At 48.0% G+C, this 18,140-nt stretch overlaps 2 protein-coding genes across 3 annotated transcripts; both read right to left on the bottom strand.

The window, feature by feature from the left end:
• Positions 1-193: 193 nt before the first annotated feature.
• Positions 194-7,859, bottom strand: RAVER1 (ribonucleoprotein, PTB binding 1). 2 transcript variants are annotated; one of them, XM_031947498.1, is made up of 14 exons: positions 7,597-7,859; positions 6,219-6,285; positions 5,630-6,099; positions 5,147-5,338; positions 4,866-4,998; positions 4,644-4,744; positions 4,063-4,150; positions 3,644-3,852; positions 3,475-3,556; positions 3,246-3,361; positions 2,862-2,945; positions 2,641-2,775; positions 2,285-2,368; positions 194-2,188 (listed from the first exon to the last, which is right to left on the bottom strand). In XM_031947498.1, the coding sequence occupies exons 1-14, from the start codon at positions 7,813-7,815 to the stop codon at positions 2,042-2,044; spliced, it is 2,127 nt and encodes a 708-aa protein (XP_031803358.1). In that variant the 5' UTR covers positions 7,816-7,859; the 3' UTR covers positions 194-2,041. The 2 variants fall into 2 exon arrangements, with proteins under 2 accessions (XP_031803358.1, XP_031803359.1); XM_031947499.1 differs by lacking the exon at positions 2,285-2,368.
• A 284-nt stretch (positions 7,860-8,143) lies between these two features.
• Positions 8,144-13,776, bottom strand: ICAM3 (intercellular adhesion molecule 3). The gene is made up of 7 exons (XM_031947500.1): positions 13,437-13,776; positions 12,844-13,104; positions 10,754-11,071; positions 10,353-10,637; positions 9,987-10,238; positions 8,467-8,715; positions 8,144-8,378 (listed from the first exon to the last, which is right to left on the bottom strand). The coding sequence occupies exons 1-7, from the start codon at positions 13,501-13,503 to the stop codon at positions 8,218-8,220; spliced, it is 1,593 nt and encodes a 530-aa protein (XP_031803360.1). The 5' UTR covers positions 13,504-13,776; the 3' UTR covers positions 8,144-8,217.
• Between the last annotated feature and the right edge of the window lie 4,364 nt (positions 13,777-18,140).

Genomic DNA, 18,140 nt, shown 5'->3' on the forward strand with positions numbered 1-18,140 from the left:
ACTTTTATAAAAACGCTCCCCGCATACAACTCTGTTAAATTCAACTGAGTGATGTGGGCCTGGAGACAAATATGCCAGAACCATGCAAGGTGTGAACTCCAAACGTTGGTTCCCCGCTTAGAGCCACAAGCACGGGCGGCATCTGGGTAAACCGCAGCTAGCTGGTCAAAGAATCAGTCAAGTGCCAGTTTTGTTAAAATCATTTTACTTAAAAACTTTAATTCAGCAAATGTAGATTTCAGGGGACAGTCATATTTACGAGGACAGAGCTACTACCCCCCACCCAGGGTTCCTGTAGGACAGACAGTGGAGGCACTGAAAACCTTGCCCCTGGAAGCTAGGGCTGGTTCAAAGACAGCGAGTCTGAGCCCAGAGCCCCGGGACGGGTAGTCCAACTAGGTCTAGCTCGGATGACAAAGACAAAGTACAGATTAGGAGGAAATATTGGGAATGTGGGAGTGCAATGGAGGAAAGCATGGCAGGTCTTGGGGATAGGCATATGAGGTGGTGTGCCAGGGGCACATGGAGGCACTAGAAGGGGTTGGCTCACTTAAGAGTTTGGGAGAGGGGGCAGCCTACCCTAAAAATCAGAGGCCTGGGATGGCCCTTTCTCTCCCTGGGGGCATTAAAGAAGGTATCATTCTGCATGGAGACTTTGGCCTTAGGGCTAGCTAGGGGTAGCTGGGAGTCTCCAGCTGACACAGTTGGGCCGAAAGAATTTCACCATAAAAAGCAACTAGGAGCGAAGTATGGGTGAAATGAAAGATAAAGCTTTATTTCAAAGGAGACCTCTGCAAATGCTGCATTTATAATCCAGCAGAAAGTCACTCTCCAGCTGAGCTGATAGAGGATGGGCTGGCTGAAAGGCTCTCCTCCCAATCTGTCCCTTCCTCTCTCAGCTTGTTTGGTCCTGAGTTTTAAGGAGAGAAGTGTAGCCCCAGCAGCTTCAGAATGAACCACAGATGCTGAGTTCTCTGGACTGGCCTGGGACTGAGGCTCAGGGCCTTAAGGCATCTGGGGACAGAGGAAGGGCCATTTCTAAAAAGACCAGAAGCAGCAGCAGGGGGTGGGAGGCAGCCTCACCTGCAGCATTCCAAAAAGAAAAAAGAAAAAGGAAGGGGAGGGGCCAAAAATCACCTCTAACATATGGCTAAGAAATTTAAAGCCATAAAGAAAATATTAAAAGTTGAACTTCCCGGGCTCCCTAGAATGCATGGGAATCAGGAAGCTGGGTTTTTCCTGGCTTCTTATTAAAAAACAACAACACACACAAGAAAATAACAATTGTTAAAAAAAAAATTAAAGGCAACCTACAGATGCAGCATCTCCCTAAAGGAACTGCTGCATGATGTCCAAGGCACTCAAACCCCAGGATCCAGCATAGGCCCAGCCTGATGGAGCCACCCAGGGAGCCCAAGACGCCTCTCAAGAGACACCAAGGAGAAAGAGAGGAGCAAGACAAGACACACAATGAGATGACAGAGAATGGTCAGAGAATAAAAGACAATGAAGAAAGGGGTCACAGAGCAAAAGGTACTGAGGAGAAAGCAAGAATGAGGTCACAAACCCTGGGGGCCTCTTAAGGCTACAATGTTTTGGGGACAGGGTCTCTGGTGGCCCCCCAAAAGTCCAAAGTGGGGCAGGGCAAGGACATTGCCCTGGAAGAGTGACACAGATCCCAGAGTATGGGGATAAGACATCCTGATCCCTGCCCAATCTGGTCCCTACTTGTTACTGGGAGGATACCCCCCTCATTTTTCTTCTTCTCCACCACAACAACTGAAACACTGAGCCTCAAGAGCTACAGGGTCCCAGGGAGGATGTCAAAAGGTGCTGGTATTGGAGGGGACAACCCCCATCCCCTGGCACAGCCATTTCTACTGAAAAGAAAGGGGCTGGGTCTAAGGGGGCTGGCCCTGTTCAGAAGGCAAGTTCTTTACATACAATTTGTTGTTTGTTTTTTTAAATTGGAAATCCAAGAGTGGGCTTTAAAAGCAGTCTGCCAGCCTAGGGTAGGGTGAAGATTCTGGCCAGGGGGACATTAGAATATCCTCTTGCGTTTTAGGTAGGAATCTGCATAATGGCCCCCCAGGCCCTGGGAATGCTGGCCCACATAGCCTCCTTCAGGGCTGGGCTCTGGGGAAGGAAGCAGGTGCGAGAAGCCCCGTTTCTGGCCACCTATGGGAGTCTGTGAATGCAAAGCACAAAGCAGGAGTTGAAAGGTGGTCCCCCTCCCACAGTCTGACCCCTCACCACCTGCTACCACCTGCTCCAAGCCATTTACCTTCATCAGGCTGCCATGGCTGTCAGGGCCAGGACCCAGACCCAAGAGACCCTCTCCAGAACCCATGGGGGACGTGCCAACAACCTGAGAGGTGAGGGAGCCATCAGTCTCAATTCCCACAACCCAGGCTTGCTAATCTTCTCTGTCCCACAGAGACCTTTCACTAGATAAAGCTGCTCTTCTCCAAGGGAATAAGACTGTCAAGCTAAGATCTTAGCTCCCCCACAATTTAAATGTAAGTACTGCCGTCAGGCTCCCCATCCCTCTAAGACTTGGGATTTCCCATGTCAGTTATAGGCAAGGGGTTCTTGGAATTCTCCTTCCCATCTTTTGCATGGCCTACTAGAGGATCTTACCTTGCTGAGGTGACTCTGCTTGAGGCCAGCCTGCAGACCACTGGTAAAGTAGGAGGTAGGGGAACCCGAATAAAAGTGGGGAAGCCCCCCACTTCCACTCCCCCGCTCTCCAAATCCACTAGGTGGGGGAGACATCTGTAAGGAGCCAAGAAAATAGAGACCAGGATGAGATTGTGGAAGAAAGCTAGAATGAGATGAGCTGGACAAAAGGGAGGTGTTACCTTATGTCTGCTATGCCCAAGTGGTCCTAGCATGGGCCCCACAGATTCTCGGGGATGGGAAAACATACGCCGTGGTCCTAAGTCCTGGGGAAAAAGACCATACAATTGAAAGAAAAACGGAACTAAATGACTTCACAACAACCACCTCAGTAACTATAGCCCAAGTGGTCTCCTTTTGAGCACTTCCTTTTTGCTTATATCTAAGCTATAACAGGTAGAGAACCTAGCCTCTTTATGAGAGAACTTGGGGAGTTTGGTCTTGGGTCATAATTAGCATGAGCAGAGAGAAAGTCTGACCTTCATGTGCATGTTGAGACAAAAACTAAGGAACGAACTAGGAAGACAGAAGAAGGGCAGGCAGCAAGGCCTTAGGTCCAGACTTACCGATGGGTAGTCAAAGCCATAACCGTCCGAGGAGAGGCCAGCCTCGGCAGACAGTCGGGTGCTGGAAGCACTGCCCAGCATGCTGGATTTCAGATTAAAGGCTTTGCTGCTTCCCCCTGGGGTCAAAGGTAAGAACATCAGCTCCTTGGAAGCTGCTCTGATCCCATCACCTCCCAACCTAGGGCTACTCCAACCCAACTCCCAGCCGGGACACCCTACTAGACAGTACCTGTAGGCAAGAGACTGTGAAGGTTTAAGTAAGGGTTCAGGGGGATTCTGAAGTCCTTGGGTGGCTCTCCCAACAGTGAGACCTGGACAGAAAGACACAGTCACCTATGGCAGAGACACAATGTCTGACAACCCGGTCTGCCCTTCCCCTAGAAGGGTTTGTGCCTTACCCCAGAGGCTGGTGGGGGCCCATTCTCACTCAACTTCTGCAATCCACTGAGGACAGAGCCTCGGAGGGAGGCAGGGGGTGGAGTGAGCTGAGGAGCTGAAGCCCCTAGTGCCAGAGCTTCACGGTCTCCCCCTGCTGTACCCAGCAGGGGTGGCAAGAGTGACGGTGGCTTCCCTCGAACTGGGGGCATATCAGAGGGCAGGACTCCTCCTTGGAAGAAAAAATCTGTCATGAGCACAGGCAGCTCTTTAGCACGCACACATAAGACACACAGACAGCTCTCTGTCCTGGGCCTAATGTTTCTTGTCTGGCCTTTTCAATCATCCCCGGCCTGTTTGCATTGCCCACTGTACTCAGTAATGCATCTTGTGCCCCTGGCCTTCCCCCCACTGTGGAATGGGCAGCAATAGCTCAATTTACCTGCCGGTAACTCTCCAAGAAGCGTAGGGCCAGGCTGGGCTCCAGACTGGAATGAACCCAAGGGAGAATCTCCAAGGATTCCTGGTTTCTAGAAACAGTTTGGTCACAGGGTCAGCCATCAGGGCTTTGAGCACTATTGGGGGGCAGAAGGTGGCCAGTCAAAGGAACCCAAGGGGAAAAGCATCAGCACCCCTAGTGGTGAGAGGAAGAGAGGGAAAAGAGGGAAAGTCCATTGCAGAAAGCCAGGGAGATGAGGCTTATAAAGAAAAGGAGGGGCCAAAAGAAAGGCCAAAGTCTCCAGGCTGAGCTAGCCCTGGGAAGTCTCTTCCTGGGTAGTGGGATAGTCACTATAGTCACAATGATCCACACACAGGGGAGCCCCCGAGGCAAACTAGGTCTCCCATTGTCAGCCAACCAGGCAGACACAGACAATTAAATAGGTAAAGGAATGTGTTAGACTTCTACAGAAAGAAATGGAGAGGCCTAGCAATCGTTCCTGGCCTTATCTCTTAATCCTGGTTCTAGAGGAGAGCTGGTAAAGAGTATGGAACTGTAGCCCAAGAAGGGAGGGGAGGCCATACCTGCTGGACTTGGTTCTGAGTCTGTAGGGCAAGCTGGAGTAATGCTGTAGACAAAGCTGGGTTATTTAACAGGGGCATGGCTGGAGGCGCACCCAGGAGGCCTGTCAAAGTCAGAAAAACCAATCCTATTCACTACTTCCCCTTTCCCACTGTATTTCCTTACCTCCCAGACCCTTCCCAGGCTTTATGTCCACATCACAGTGAGCTAAGGGGAACACTTACCCTGCTTGTTTCCACTCCCAGGGCCGTGTAACAGGGGATTCAGGAGAAGTTGTAGTGATGCAGGCGGGCCTAAACTACCGAGGATCTGAAGAATGTTTGGCTCAGGCAGTAGCCCCTTCCCCCTGTTCAGAGCCTTAAGAGACAAACCAAAGAACCCATTCATAGTTCAGCACTTCTATACAGATAACCCAAACCTTGACCCGAAGGAAGAGATCCCAAACCTAGGGAACACGAGACTCTTAATTAGCTTAGTGCGCTGTGTCCAGGGAGATCCTACTCACTGTGGCCTGGGCAGCAATGAGGGCAGCTAGCATACTTCGGCCAGGGGGACCTGGGGCACAGAAAGAGACTCTGATAGGGCTCCCAGCCAGGACCATCCCATCTGCTTGCTGCTGAGCTTCTTCAGCCATCTGTGAAGTCTCATACTCCAATACTGCAAATCCCTTCAGCTGTCCATCCTGCCCATATGCAAGCTGTAGAACAAAAGACAGAAGAAATCAATGGGGAGGTCTATGACTACCCATACTCCAGTTTGAATACTAGGCAAATCAAGAAATCTAAGGTCCTGACATAAAAGAAAAAACAAAGGATTTAAAGAGGACCCAAATTCAAATCATGGCTCTGGCACTACCTATGGAATCTTGGGCAAATCATGCCGTGTGCCCAGGGCAATTTTCTCAATGAAATGAAGTGAACTCTTAAGGTACCTCTCACAACCCTCTTAATAAAGATATTAAAAACCTGACAACCCAGAGCCTGCTCACCTGGCAAAAGGTAGGAGGGTGTACAGAAGAGAGAGCCTGTCGAAGTTCATCCACATCACTGTAGCCTTGGGGTAGGTGGTCAACACAGAGGCAACGTGAATGTAACAGTGCTGGAGTTAGCTGGCTGGCATCTGTCCAATGAACATACAGTGTCCGGGGGCCGAGTGGCTTGCCCAGCAGGTCTGACTTAGCTCGAGCTGCTGAATCCTTCTTCATATACTCCACAAAGCCATAGCCCTTGGAGTGACCACTGTGCTCACTGTACACCAGGAAACAGCGTTCCAAGTTGCCAAAGGGCCTCACCAGCTCCTCAAACTGCTGCTGTGTGTAGCTTGGGGGCAAGTTGGCAATACAAAGCAGGGCATCTGTAGGCTGCAATTGCACTGACAACTCCTTATCTCTAAGGTGGGTCTGGTGAAATGCACGGATTGCTGACTCTGCTTGTTCCCCATTCAATAGAGTCACAAATGCTAAGGGAAGAGATCATAGAAGAAAGATGCCAAAAGTGATGCAGCTGCTTTTAGAACCTCATCCTCCTGCCCTGGAGCCACCTTCCCTACTAGCACTCCCCAGCCACAGCACCACTCACCAGTTCCCTTGTACTTGTCCACAAAACAGTACTTGAGTTCATAGTCACTGAGGAGGTCATGAACTTCCTATAGAAATAAAGAGATTGAGAATGTCACCCAGAGTGCTAAAATAGGGATCCTAAGGCAGAAAATGGAAAAGGGATGAAGAGAAGAAACAAAACTTCAGGAATCTGGCCAGCTCCTTGATGCTAATAGCAAAACTATTCTTCACAGAAAAGCCGTAGAGGCAAATATGTTTGGGCCGACTGTGACAGACACAATGTCTCAGAGGAGACATCATGTTCCCCAAGGAGCTGGAGCGGTGGGCAACACCCACTCCAGAAATGCTAATTCCCTGCCAGAGGCAAGGAGTACCTGCCCTGAAAACCAAGAAGCCACCAGATCGTTTCCCTTCCTATTGAGCTCTTTCTCAATGATTCCGGTCTAACAAAATTCCCAGCTACCAGCCTCAATTTGACATTTACAGTCTCATTTCTTTACAAAAGAGCCCTTGCTTCTTCCTTCCTGGGAACCATACTTCCATCTCCCCCGTTCAAAGGATACTAGGAGCTCACAACAAATTTGTTTCATTTTCCTAGCACGCCTGGAGGAAGAAGGGAAAGCACCAACATGAGGGAACTGCACTGGAAGACAGCCCAGAGTCAAGACCCCAAGGCTCAGGCAGGCATCCACTCAGACTTGTGTTTTACTAAGGCTGTAAGATTAATGAGGAGAAACCCGATCATCCCTCTACGTTTGCCCCAGGCTTTCCAACGCACAGCGACCTTGCGCAGTTTCTGGAGCTCGAGGCTGGATGCCTTTCTCTCCTCCACGGGGAGGACACAGGAGAAGGCCAGGAGCCCACGGGCAGTCCATAAACCTGTTGTCTTTGGGCCAGGCTGGACTGGCCACGAGCCTCGCACGTCCCGGTTTGGCGCAGCAGGTTCCCGGTGTGGAGATTCCCCACCCCCCACTCGCCCACCGCCCCAGCACCCCATCGGATGCACTACCAGCGCGTCTCCCGAGAGCGTCCACGGTCCCTCCCCGCAACGTCAATCATTCGGCCTCGCCCAAATTGGTTGGTTGCTTCGGGGCTGCCACGCCCCTTTGATCTTTTCCTTCTCTCCCTTCCCCCCCAGCGCAGCACGCTCCCTTGGCGTACCCCGCCCCGAACTCCCACGTCGGTCTTTCCCACTCCCCCCACCCCCCAGGCGGAGGATGCCCCTTAGTCCCTCCAGCCGTCAGAGCTCTCACCCTGCGGCCTCCCGGCCAGCCTCAGGCGCTGTCTTTGGTCCATGTCCGTGCCTCCCCCAACCCCACTCACACACGCCAAGAATAGTGGTCTTTCCTGCCCCTCTCCCTTCCTCTCTCCTCCCCTCACCCCCCCCCGCGTCGCACCTGGTTGGTCACGTCCCCCGGGAGGCCCCGGATGAGGATCTTTCGGCGGTTACGGAACTGGCGCTCAGTCCGCTCCAGGCGGCTCCGCACCTCTTCGGGATCTAGCGGCGGCAGCTTCTCGTCCTGCGCCCTGCGCTCCCCGACACTGCCCGCTTCGGCCTCAGCCTCGGGCTCCGGGCTCAGCGGGGGCCGGTGAGTAACGGACACGTCTGCCGCCATCTTGGGAAACCCGGCGCCTTCTGGGACCAGCGAGCTGGGGCGGAGCGGCCTAGAGCGGCAACGGCGCCGCGCCCGTCCATTGGCTAGGGCAAGTCCCACCTCCCTCCGATCCTTTTGCAGCCCATTGGCTGCGAAACTCCTCCCGCCATCACCCCGCCCACTCATGGGTTAGCTCTATTCCCTAATTGGACTTTGGTAGCCTATTATAGGTGGGGGAGGCGTGATTGAAGTGACCGGCGGAAACGGCGAGCATGCCTTCTCGCGGCCCCGCCCCACGTGGCCCGGCCGACGAACCGACGGAAAGCTAAGCAAGAAGTTGGAGAATGTGTCTGTTGGTAGAGTTTATTGATGTAGGCGGGGGCTTCCGGGTTTGGACCGCTAAGACCCGTCGGCGGCGGCCGCTCAGTCGGCTTGCCGACCTCTCAGGGGCAGCATCTGCACCTCGTAACTGTCTCTTCGAGTACTCTGCCGGAGGCACAGGGCCGCGATCGTCCCCGCCGTGACCGCGAAGCCCGCGACCAGCAGCGCCCCCACGATGACGAGCACCGAGTCCCCCGGGGATGCTGCGGGTGGGAGAGGGGGAGAAAGAGAGAGGTCAGGGTTCCCGTTAGCCCGGGCCGGCTCTCGCTTGCGCCCGCCGCGGTCACTCACTCTCTACGGTCACGGTCACGTATTTGGCCGCTCGGCCCCTGCGGCTCGTGGCGGTGCAGCGGTAGGGGCCCCCGAGAGCCCTGGAGACCTTCAAGGGGACTCCGAGAGGCAGGCTCATCCGGTCCTTCTCCCGGACGCAGGCCACCGAGGGCGCGGGGTTTCCACGGGCTTCGCACCGCAGGGTCTGCAGGGTCCCCTCCGGCCAGGTCCAGTTCCCGGGACAGTGGGCCTCTTCCAGGCGCGGGCCATCTGTGAAAACGGGGCTAGTGACTGAGGGCGGAGGCCGGGAGCCCCTGGCTAAACTAGTTCCTTCCAGAGCCAGAAAAGAGTCAGAGGTGTTTATCCAATGAAATTTGAGGTGTCTGAAGCGCCAGAGAAGTCTTAGAGCACGTGTTTGATGCTATTTTATGTCAGTTTTATTAGTGGTGATGATGCCCGGGCCTGATCATGTGACTTGCTTCAAACTCCTTCAGCAACTCTTATCTTGTAAGGGCAAAATACAGACTTTTGAGACACTATGCAACCTCTGACACTTTACTATGTGTGGGAATCCTTACAAAGTGCTAACTCATTAGAGTATTGATGGAGACAATAATGATCTAATTTAGCCTGGCTCAGTATGATTGCTCTGATCCTACGAGGAGATGTTATGGGCCAGAACTTGAAACAAGGTGCTAAGTGGAAGTGAGGAGACAATGTTTAAATCTAGCTTACTAGAGAGGCAATTATTTAACTTCTCTAGGCATCTGTGAAATAGATTTAATAGATACTTATGTTGTTTAACTTCATAGGATTGTTGGGAAGTTACGCAACAAATTTTTTTTTTAACTTAGCATACTTGTATTGAGCTTACTGTATAACCAGTCACTGTACTAAATACATTGTGTCATTTGATCACCACAATTCTGGGAGATAGCTGTTATCCCCATTTTTCAGATGAGCAAACTGAGGCAAATATAGGTTAAATGACTTGCCCAGAGGCACACAGCTAATAAGGCTGAATTTGAACTTAGGTTTTCCTAACTTCAAGCCAGGACTCTACCCAAAGCATTGTCTATGAATCTTATGAAGGTCTGGTATTATAGTTTCCAACCTACCTTTCCAGCCTTGTATAAATCTTCTTACCCTTTGCATAGTTTATTTCTAAGCAAAACTGTTTCCTATACTGTCTCTCCTATACCTTCAGGGCCCATCCTCCCATGTGGTTTGTTGAAATCCTTGGCTCAGCCCACAATCTCTTCTATGAAATATTTTCTGATTATTATCTGAGTGATTTGTCTGCATCCATCCTTTGCCCTGATTACATTCTACCTGCTCCTGCACATGTATTTGTGTGTGTGAGAGAGAAATGGCTACATCATTCCATCTAACTTAGCCCCTTTGGGAGCAGCAGATTCCTGTTTTTCATCTTTTATAAGCCAGGAGCCCACAATGGGGCATGGCATGTAGTGCTGCTTGATATTTATTTCTTGAATTGCCTGAGCAGCACAAAGAGTTGGTGACCAAGAGACAGTACTCACACTGGACTAGAAGCTTCAGGCTCTTGTTCCTCCATAACTGCTCTCCCAACACTTCCAGGACAGCTTGGCAGGTAATCCAGGAGCCATCGTATTCCTCAGTGGCTTTCAGGGAGAGCTGGGCAATCTTACCAGGAGACTGTAGGGTCCCATTGATATACACCTTGGCACCCGTCCTTGCTTCACAGGTCACATTCACTAGAGTCCCCTCAGATACATTGGGCTCACTGATCACCAATGTAGGCAGAGGAAAACCTGGGGAAAGGGACAGTGATCATTGTGGTAGCCTTAGTAAGCTGAACAGAGCCCTGACCTTGCCTCTGTTCCACCCCCTCCCTACTTCTTAGCCCCATATATGACTCTCCTTACTGTAGATGGTCAGATTTTCCTGGACTTCCCGGTTCTGATCCCCCAGGGTCACAATGCAAGTCAGCTCCCACTGGCCCTCTCTGTCTCCCTCTTCAATGGCTGCTATGGCTGTGGCTCTGAGCATGTCCTGACTCCGGGTAACTGAAGAACTCAGGCTTCTCCCTCCCAGGGACAGATGGATTTGGGCGTTCTTCACTGGGAAGAGCTCATCAATCTCACAGCTTACATTTTCCTCCTTCCCGACCTCCAGAAGCTTGGGGCTTGTGAGGCGAGGAGTACCCAGGCCTGGGGGGGGGGGGGGGAACAAGAGGGAACACGAGAGAGGCAGTTGAGATGGGTGGGGATAGACCAGAGGGTGTCATCAGCTTTGGCTGAGCCCAGCCACTCCTTTTGCCCCTCACCAAAGGTGTGGAGCTCCATGGGGGCTGAACTTTTCTGGTAGAGTCCTAGCCTTTGTGGTTGCAGGTCCAGCTCTGCTCTGCAGGAGAAATTGACCCCGTGGTCCTCGATTCTGGCTGTGGCTGTGAATGTGACTTCAGCTACCTTTCTGGGGTCTTGCTCAGAGACTGTCTGCCTGCTCAGCTCTTGAGATCCCCGAAGCAGTGCCAGTGTCAGGTTTTGTCTGGGTTTCCCACCCCAGACTTGGCATCGAAGGGTGAAGTTCTGGCCCACAAGAATCCATCGAGGCGGGAGCTCAAGCTTCACATGTTCTGGTGGCTCTGGGAAGAAGGGAGAGAACCCCAAGTGTCTGTGGGAGTAGAGGATAGCCCTAGTTTCCCACCTGCTTCTAGTAGAAGAGCTTGGTAGGCAACATAGTGAAACTTGTGGTTTTAGAGCCCGCCCCAATACAGAGTGCTCTGTTTGGCAGTCAGATCCCTCATGAACGAGCCCCCTTCCACCTTTCCAGTCTTCTTACATCTTACCCCCTTGCCAAGTGCTTTAATCCAGTCACACTGGCTTCTGGCTGTTCTTCAGAGTATATATTGTGGTTCTGGATATTGTATCTGGTTCTCCCTCATGCTAGAAAGATCTCCCTCCTGTCCTTTGGCTGTTCCCCTCTCCAGGTAAGTTCCAAGTAAAATCCCATCCTTTACTGGACGCCTTCCCCATCCCCTCTTAATTAAAGTGCCTTTTTTTGTGTGTATTATTATATATCCTCTATGTAGCTTGCTTTGTATATATTTGTTTGCATATTGTCTCCTCAACTGTTGTAAGAGGGCAGGAACTGTCTTTTGTTTCATTTTGTGCCCCCAGATCATAGTACCTGTGCATATAGTAAGCACTTATTAAATGTTGATTGACTTAATCCAGAATTTAAATATCCAGATATTCCTTTTAAAACACTATCAGAATTAAAACTTTTTCAGGTTAAGTTGATTGAATCTTTTTTGAACCTAGCTTAGTGAACCTTAATGAAAAGGTTTAAATTAATTTTTCTTAGGTTTCCTGTAATCAATAAATTTGCATAAGTTCTATGTAAAGGTTAAATGAGGCAGATTTTTCTTTCTCACTGTCATCCTGACTGAACTGTTCAGTAGCAGGATTGAGGAAGGGGAATGGTGCTGGATCAGGAGGAAGCAATAAAGTGGTCTGGTCAGGAGATTATATAACCACAGATTTAGAGCTAAAACATTCTGGAGGAATAGACTGTCTTGTCTAGGAAACCGAGGCAGTACTCATTGCCATATATCTGCTTCCTTTGCTTTTGACCTTTCAGCCTCTCTTGGTCAATCACAAGATACCTAATCTGTAGTCATTTATGCATACAACCCCTCCAGATCCCACATGTCACAGTTCACTGGTGGCATATGATCTTCCCATTCCACAGGCCCTAGGACCCTTGCCTGGACTCAGTCTTTCATGCCATGTCAGCTGACCCACAGGCCATTTGCGTTTTGCTTGAGAAGGGAACATTGCTGGCTCAGCTAGACCTGACTCCACTGAGCCTGGAAGCTGGAAGACCTGAGTTCAAATATGGCCTCAGATACTAGTAACTGGGTAAGTCACTACTTAACTTCTTTCTGCCTCAGTTTCTTTACCTAAAATGGGGAGTCATCATAGCACCTGTCTCCCAAGATTTTTGTGAAGATTAAATGAGTAAATGTTTGTAAAGCACTTAGTGCCTGGCACCTGGTAGGCACTTAACAATAAATGCTTGGTTTTTTGCTAGTCTAATGATAGGTGTTAGCATGCTAAAAGATAGGGTAAACAGTTCCCCTAGAGTAGGTTAGGCGGAAAGGGGACCTCCTGCAGAGGCGTTCTATAGAGATCCCAGATGCAGTAATTTATAGGTGGTTGCCCCGATGGCAACAAAGACTACTAGAGATCTTCCAAGTCAGGCATGGGAAGACTAGAAAACATATTTGCCTGTGCCCAGGAAATCTGTTGCCCTTGTTGATAAACCTAGGGCAAATGCCTCGCTGTCCTATCCTAGGCATGGTTCTGGGCCAGAGTCACTAAGGATGTACATCCCACCAACCCAGTAACTCACGAATCACAGTGACATTGGTACTGTGGAGCATCTGGCCTTTGTCATTACAGTTGGCAAAGCAGAGAAGCAGGCTATCCTGGGTTATGTTTTTTAGTCGGAATGCTCGCCATCTCGTCCCGTTGTTTTCTGGTAGCTTGTCAAGTTGGGTCTCCAAACCGATGAGCAGTGGCTGGTCACAGTCTGTAATGCACTTCACTACCAGTGTTCCACCAAGAGTGGTCACTGGGTCTGGGGGTTCTATCCACGTGATCCCTGGAGCCCCTGCAAACACAGAGCTAAGGTAGTTGCCTCAGGTTTTCTTCTTAAGGATATTCTTCCTGGCTTAAAAGTATCAGCCCCTTTCTCACCCTTCCATCCACATTCCCCTATAGATACAAAAATCCAAGAGCTCCCTCTTGTCCTTTGAGGAATCAACTTCTTTGGACCAAGTAAAGCTAAGTTAGGGAGTACTGTCTTCCGGGTTATCCTCCTCTCTAGGCCCAGAGTGCAAAAGCCTAGGCCTCTTTTTCCCCTCCCTGCCTTCTCTCAAAGCTGGAGGTTGGAGAGCCCAGGGACCTACATACAGGGAGCCCTCTCCTTTTCCAGGGTCTCACCTGAGAATGTGACAGCAAACACCAGCAGGTTCAAAGACAACTTGGACCAGGCTTTGAGGAGTGCCATAGAAGGCCTGGGGTGGGTAGCGGCAGCAGAATTGCAGAGAAGCAGGGCTGCCTCCTGTCTTCCGGGAAGTGGGGGTGTAGGCTGAGTTTCTGAGTAGAAGCTTACCTCAGAGGAAGTATTGGCTCCTGAGCCGTGACTCCAGCATGGAAGCTGCTTGTGAGCAAAAGACTCAGAAGGATGGGCCCATGACCCAGTTTTCCAGTCCCTAAAGAAGCATCTCTGTTCTAAGTGAAATCACCAGTTCCCACCCCCGACAGGAAGCCACCAACCCTTGACCAACAGTTAGGGTTAAGGTCTGTTTCCTTTCTGCTAAACAAGAAGTTTGAGTGGTGGAACTGGAGTTGGGGGAGGAGGGACTGGTGGTTCTACGGGCAATGTTCCCTGCCCAGCTTTGGTGCCCGGGCTTCATTTGTTTGCTCAGTACTTTTCACATGTTTCCACAGTGGGGAAATTTTAAAAAAAGATCACAGCATTTAGGGCTAGAGAGTAAGAAAAAGAACAACAGGTGATGGAGGTCATTTCAGCTTGTTTAACCTGTTATAGGTTACCCCAGCATGATTAGCTGCCTTTAGAGAGAATGGGCTCCAGTTCATTGGAAATCTTCCAGAAGAAGTTGGATCACTACTTGTCACAGATGCTGAGTGGGAATTCTTTTTCTGGCACTACTCAGGCCAGTGACTGCTTAGCTTTCTTCCAACTCTTAAAATTCTGGTATTCTGTTGCTGTGCTGAGTACTTTGCAAATATCATCTTATTTGATACAACCACCCTGGGAGAAAGGTGCTATTATTATCCTTATTTTACAATTGAGGAAACTGAGGCACATAAGGATTAAGTGACTTGCCCAGGTTACCAGACAGTAAATGTCAGGCTAGATTTAATTACAGGTCTTCCTGACTGCTGGTCTATCCACTAGGCCACTCAGATGTCTATCCAAATTGCGTCTATCACACAATTCAGATCCTGGGAGTCATCTATCCCCTTCTTTCTCAAGGAGCTTGATACCTGGCTCAGAGTCTTTCTTTGAGCCACCTCAGTTCCTGCTTTTATACAAAGGGACCTCAACATGCCCACTGATATTCCCTCTTATACAATGGCCTTCCAATTCCTCAATCACCTAAATTTTCAGCACCTATTTTTTCTAACAACTCAGCAACTATAAGGACTAACATACCCTTGATTTCACTGTCACCCACACATGTTCCACTTCTGTCCTCAAGAATTCAGAAATTCCTTTCTCTGACCACAATCTCTTTGTTTTTTCTCTCTCTCTGCCTTACAGCTGGTTTCATTCTTCATTACATCCTCACTTCAGTTCTTCCAGCCCTGACTTCCAAGATATCTGGTCACCTGCTTTGATTTCACTTCCCAGGCTTGACCCCATAGCTAATCAGATCTCTCCTCTGAAATTCCTCGCCACTTTGCCCTTCACCACTCGAATCTTTGCCAAACCCTAACCTCGGATCATTCCCACCACCTACTTCTGCTCCAGTACTTAGAACAGTGGTGTCACATAGTCACCATTAATAAATGGTAAGTGAGGAGGGCAGCTTGGTGGGGCAGTAGATAGAGCACCAGCCCTGAAGTCAGGAGGACCTGAGATCAAATCTGGCCTCAGACACTTAACACTTTCTAGTTGTGTGACTCTGGGCAAGTCACTTAACCCCAATTGCCTCAGCAAAAAAAGAAAAATAAATAAATGGTATGTGAGTGATCCTATTCATTCATCTATTGCTAAGCTGATGAATCTACTACAACTTTCTGTTATCTGATCTCAACAAAACACTGTCTGGCTATAGCAGAACAATCATTTTACTTTTCACTGCTCAGAGCAGCTATCTCAAACCTTCTGTCCTCATCTCCAGCCCTGCGCTCCTCTTTCCCCCCATACATCCATCTTATCAGCAGAGAATTTTGCATCATAATTCATTGAGAAAGCAGGTCAGTTATTTGCCATGAATTTCCCCCTCCTCTCCTCATACCTGTGACCCTTAGATATCATTTCTTGCTAGTTTCTTCTGGTGAAGTGGACTGCCCTCCCAAAGTTATCCTTCTGTATGCGCCTGTCATCCCAATCTTTCCTTCCTCTTCTTATGGATTGCTTTCAGAAAAATCCATCTTTTCTTGAACCTTCATATTAACTCCAATCTCTCCCTATCTATCATTTCTTTCCTGCTGCCTACAAATGTGCCCAAGCCTTCTCTATCCTAAAAACCAAGCAAATAAAAACCCCTTTACCACCTTCCTGTCCCTAAATGCTATCATTTTAAATCTTTCTTCCATTTCTCAAACTCCTAGAAAAAACTTTCTATTCTCCTTGCCTCCCCTAACTCTCTTCTTAATTCTTAACCCTTTGAAATTTGCTTCCATGCTTATCACTTAATTGCAATTGATTTCTTCAAAGTTATCAATGATGTTTTAGTCATTTTCCAGATCAGAATTTGGACAGATGCATTTCTAGGTTATTGTGGAAGAAGTGTGCTGGGTGAGCTGGACAACAGTGCTTCTCTCTTTGCCATCTTGACTTCTATCTGCCCCCATGATTTCTTCTTTGCTAAAGCTAATGAGCTTTTCTCACTCCTCAGTCTTCTTGACCATCCTCCAGCATTTGACCCTGTTGATCATTCTGTCAGGCCAGATACTCTGGCCTGTTTGGAATTTCATGACATAGCTTTTTCTTGTTTCTCCTCTCATTAGTCATTCTCAGAACCCCTGTTTTGACTCATCATCTGCCACTGGACATTACAAACTCAATGTCTTATAGTCGTTTCAAACCCAACATGTCCAAAACAGTATACATTATTTTCCCCTTCCTCTCACCCATTTCTTTTCAAAACTTAACAATAATAATAGCTTTTATACAGTGTCTACTATATGCCAAGAAATATGCTAAGTGTTTTATAAATATTTCATTTATCACAACAGATTTTATCTCACGATGATCTTGGAATCTATGTTATTATATCTCCAGTTTATGGTTGGAGATACTAAGGCAGATAGAGGTTAAGTGATTTGCCCAAAATCACATAGTAACAGCCTGAGTCTAGATTTGAACCAGGTCTTTCTGACTTCAAGCCCAGTATTTTAGCCACAGAATCGCCTAGTTGCCACAAAATTTCCTTATTTCTAATGGTGGGCAACACCATCTTTCTAGTCATCTAGCTTTGCAACCTTGGTGTCATTCTTAACTTCTCATTTTCTTTTATCCTATATATCTAGTTACCAAGTCTTATTAATCCCATCTCCATAATATTTCTTGTATCTGTCCTCTCTTCTCCATTTACATGGATATCACCCTAGATCAGATTCTCATTACCTTTCAACTGGACCAGCAGCATCCTAATTAGCTCTCTTGACTCAAATCTCTTCTCTCTAATCCAATCTCCTCAAAGAGGCTAAGTGATTTTCCTAAAACACAGAAATGATCCTGTCATTCCCCTACTCATTAAATTCCAGGATTCCCTATTACCTCTAGAGTAAAAATGCAAACTGCTTTGTTTGGCTTTTAAATCCTTTTACAAGCCAACTCTAATCTGCCTTTACAATATTATTTACAGATATTGCCCTTTACATTTTCCCTAGTCCAGTCAGATTGGTCTTCCTCACAAGCAACATTTCATCCCCTATACCTGGAATTCACTCCCTCCCTCTTATCTCCTAAAATCTCTAGTTGCCTTCAGAGCTCAGTTCTAGCATCCCCTTCCACACAAAACCTGTGAATGTTGAATAGTATAGTTTTAAATTCATCAGGAATTAAAATTAAGAAAGGCCTTCATACTCATTTTAAATTTACTAGTTGTTGATTATGCCTAATAGTCTGTATGCTAATGCTAGCACACACTATGAAATATCAAAAGATACAAATAATTTTGTGGCATAAATAACTTATTCTTTGCCATTGTTTAGAGCTTTGTAATTTTTTTCCCCTGAGGCATTTGGGGTTAAGTGACTTGCCCAGGGTCATACAGCTAGGAAGTGTTAAGTGTCTGAGGTCAAATTTGAACTTGGGTCCTCCTGACTTCAGGGCTGGTGCTTTATCCACTGCACCACCTAGCTGCCCTGAACTTTGTGATTTTTAACACCTTTAGCATATCCTGTAGTCTTTGAAGTTAAATATCATACTATAAGATATCAGAATATACAAATAGTTTTGTAACACAATTGGACCTGTTCTTATAATTTACTGTTGGTTAGAGATTTATGATTTGTAACACCTTTATTACATTCTGGTGTCTTTGAAGCTATACGTCATGGGTACACATATGTCTTTGGGCATTTTTGGTGAAGGTGGACAATGTGTTTTTCCATCATTCTGGAAAACAAATGGCTAAAATATCCCTATTCTTTGATCAGACTTTTTCATTGCTATGCATCTATTTCAAGGAGGTCAATGACAAAAAAAAAAAAATCAATATTTATAGTATCATTTTTTTTTTTTGTAATAGCTAAAAACTTGGAACAAAGTTTTTTTTTTTTTTTTTGTTCAAGTCATTTTTCAGTTCTGTCCAACACTCTGTAACATCCTTTGGGGACTTTCTTGGCAAAGATACTAGAGTGGTTGCCCTTTCCTTTTTCATCTCATTTTACTGATGAGGAAACTAAGACAAACAGGATTAAGTGACTTGCCTGTCTGTCTGA

Source organism: Sarcophilus harrisii, chromosome 1 (assembly GCF_902635505.1).
Source record: "Sarcophilus harrisii chromosome 1, mSarHar1.11, whole genome shotgun sequence".
In the NCBI taxonomy this organism is placed as follows: Eukaryota; Metazoa; Chordata; class Mammalia; order Dasyuromorphia; family Dasyuridae; genus Sarcophilus; species Sarcophilus harrisii.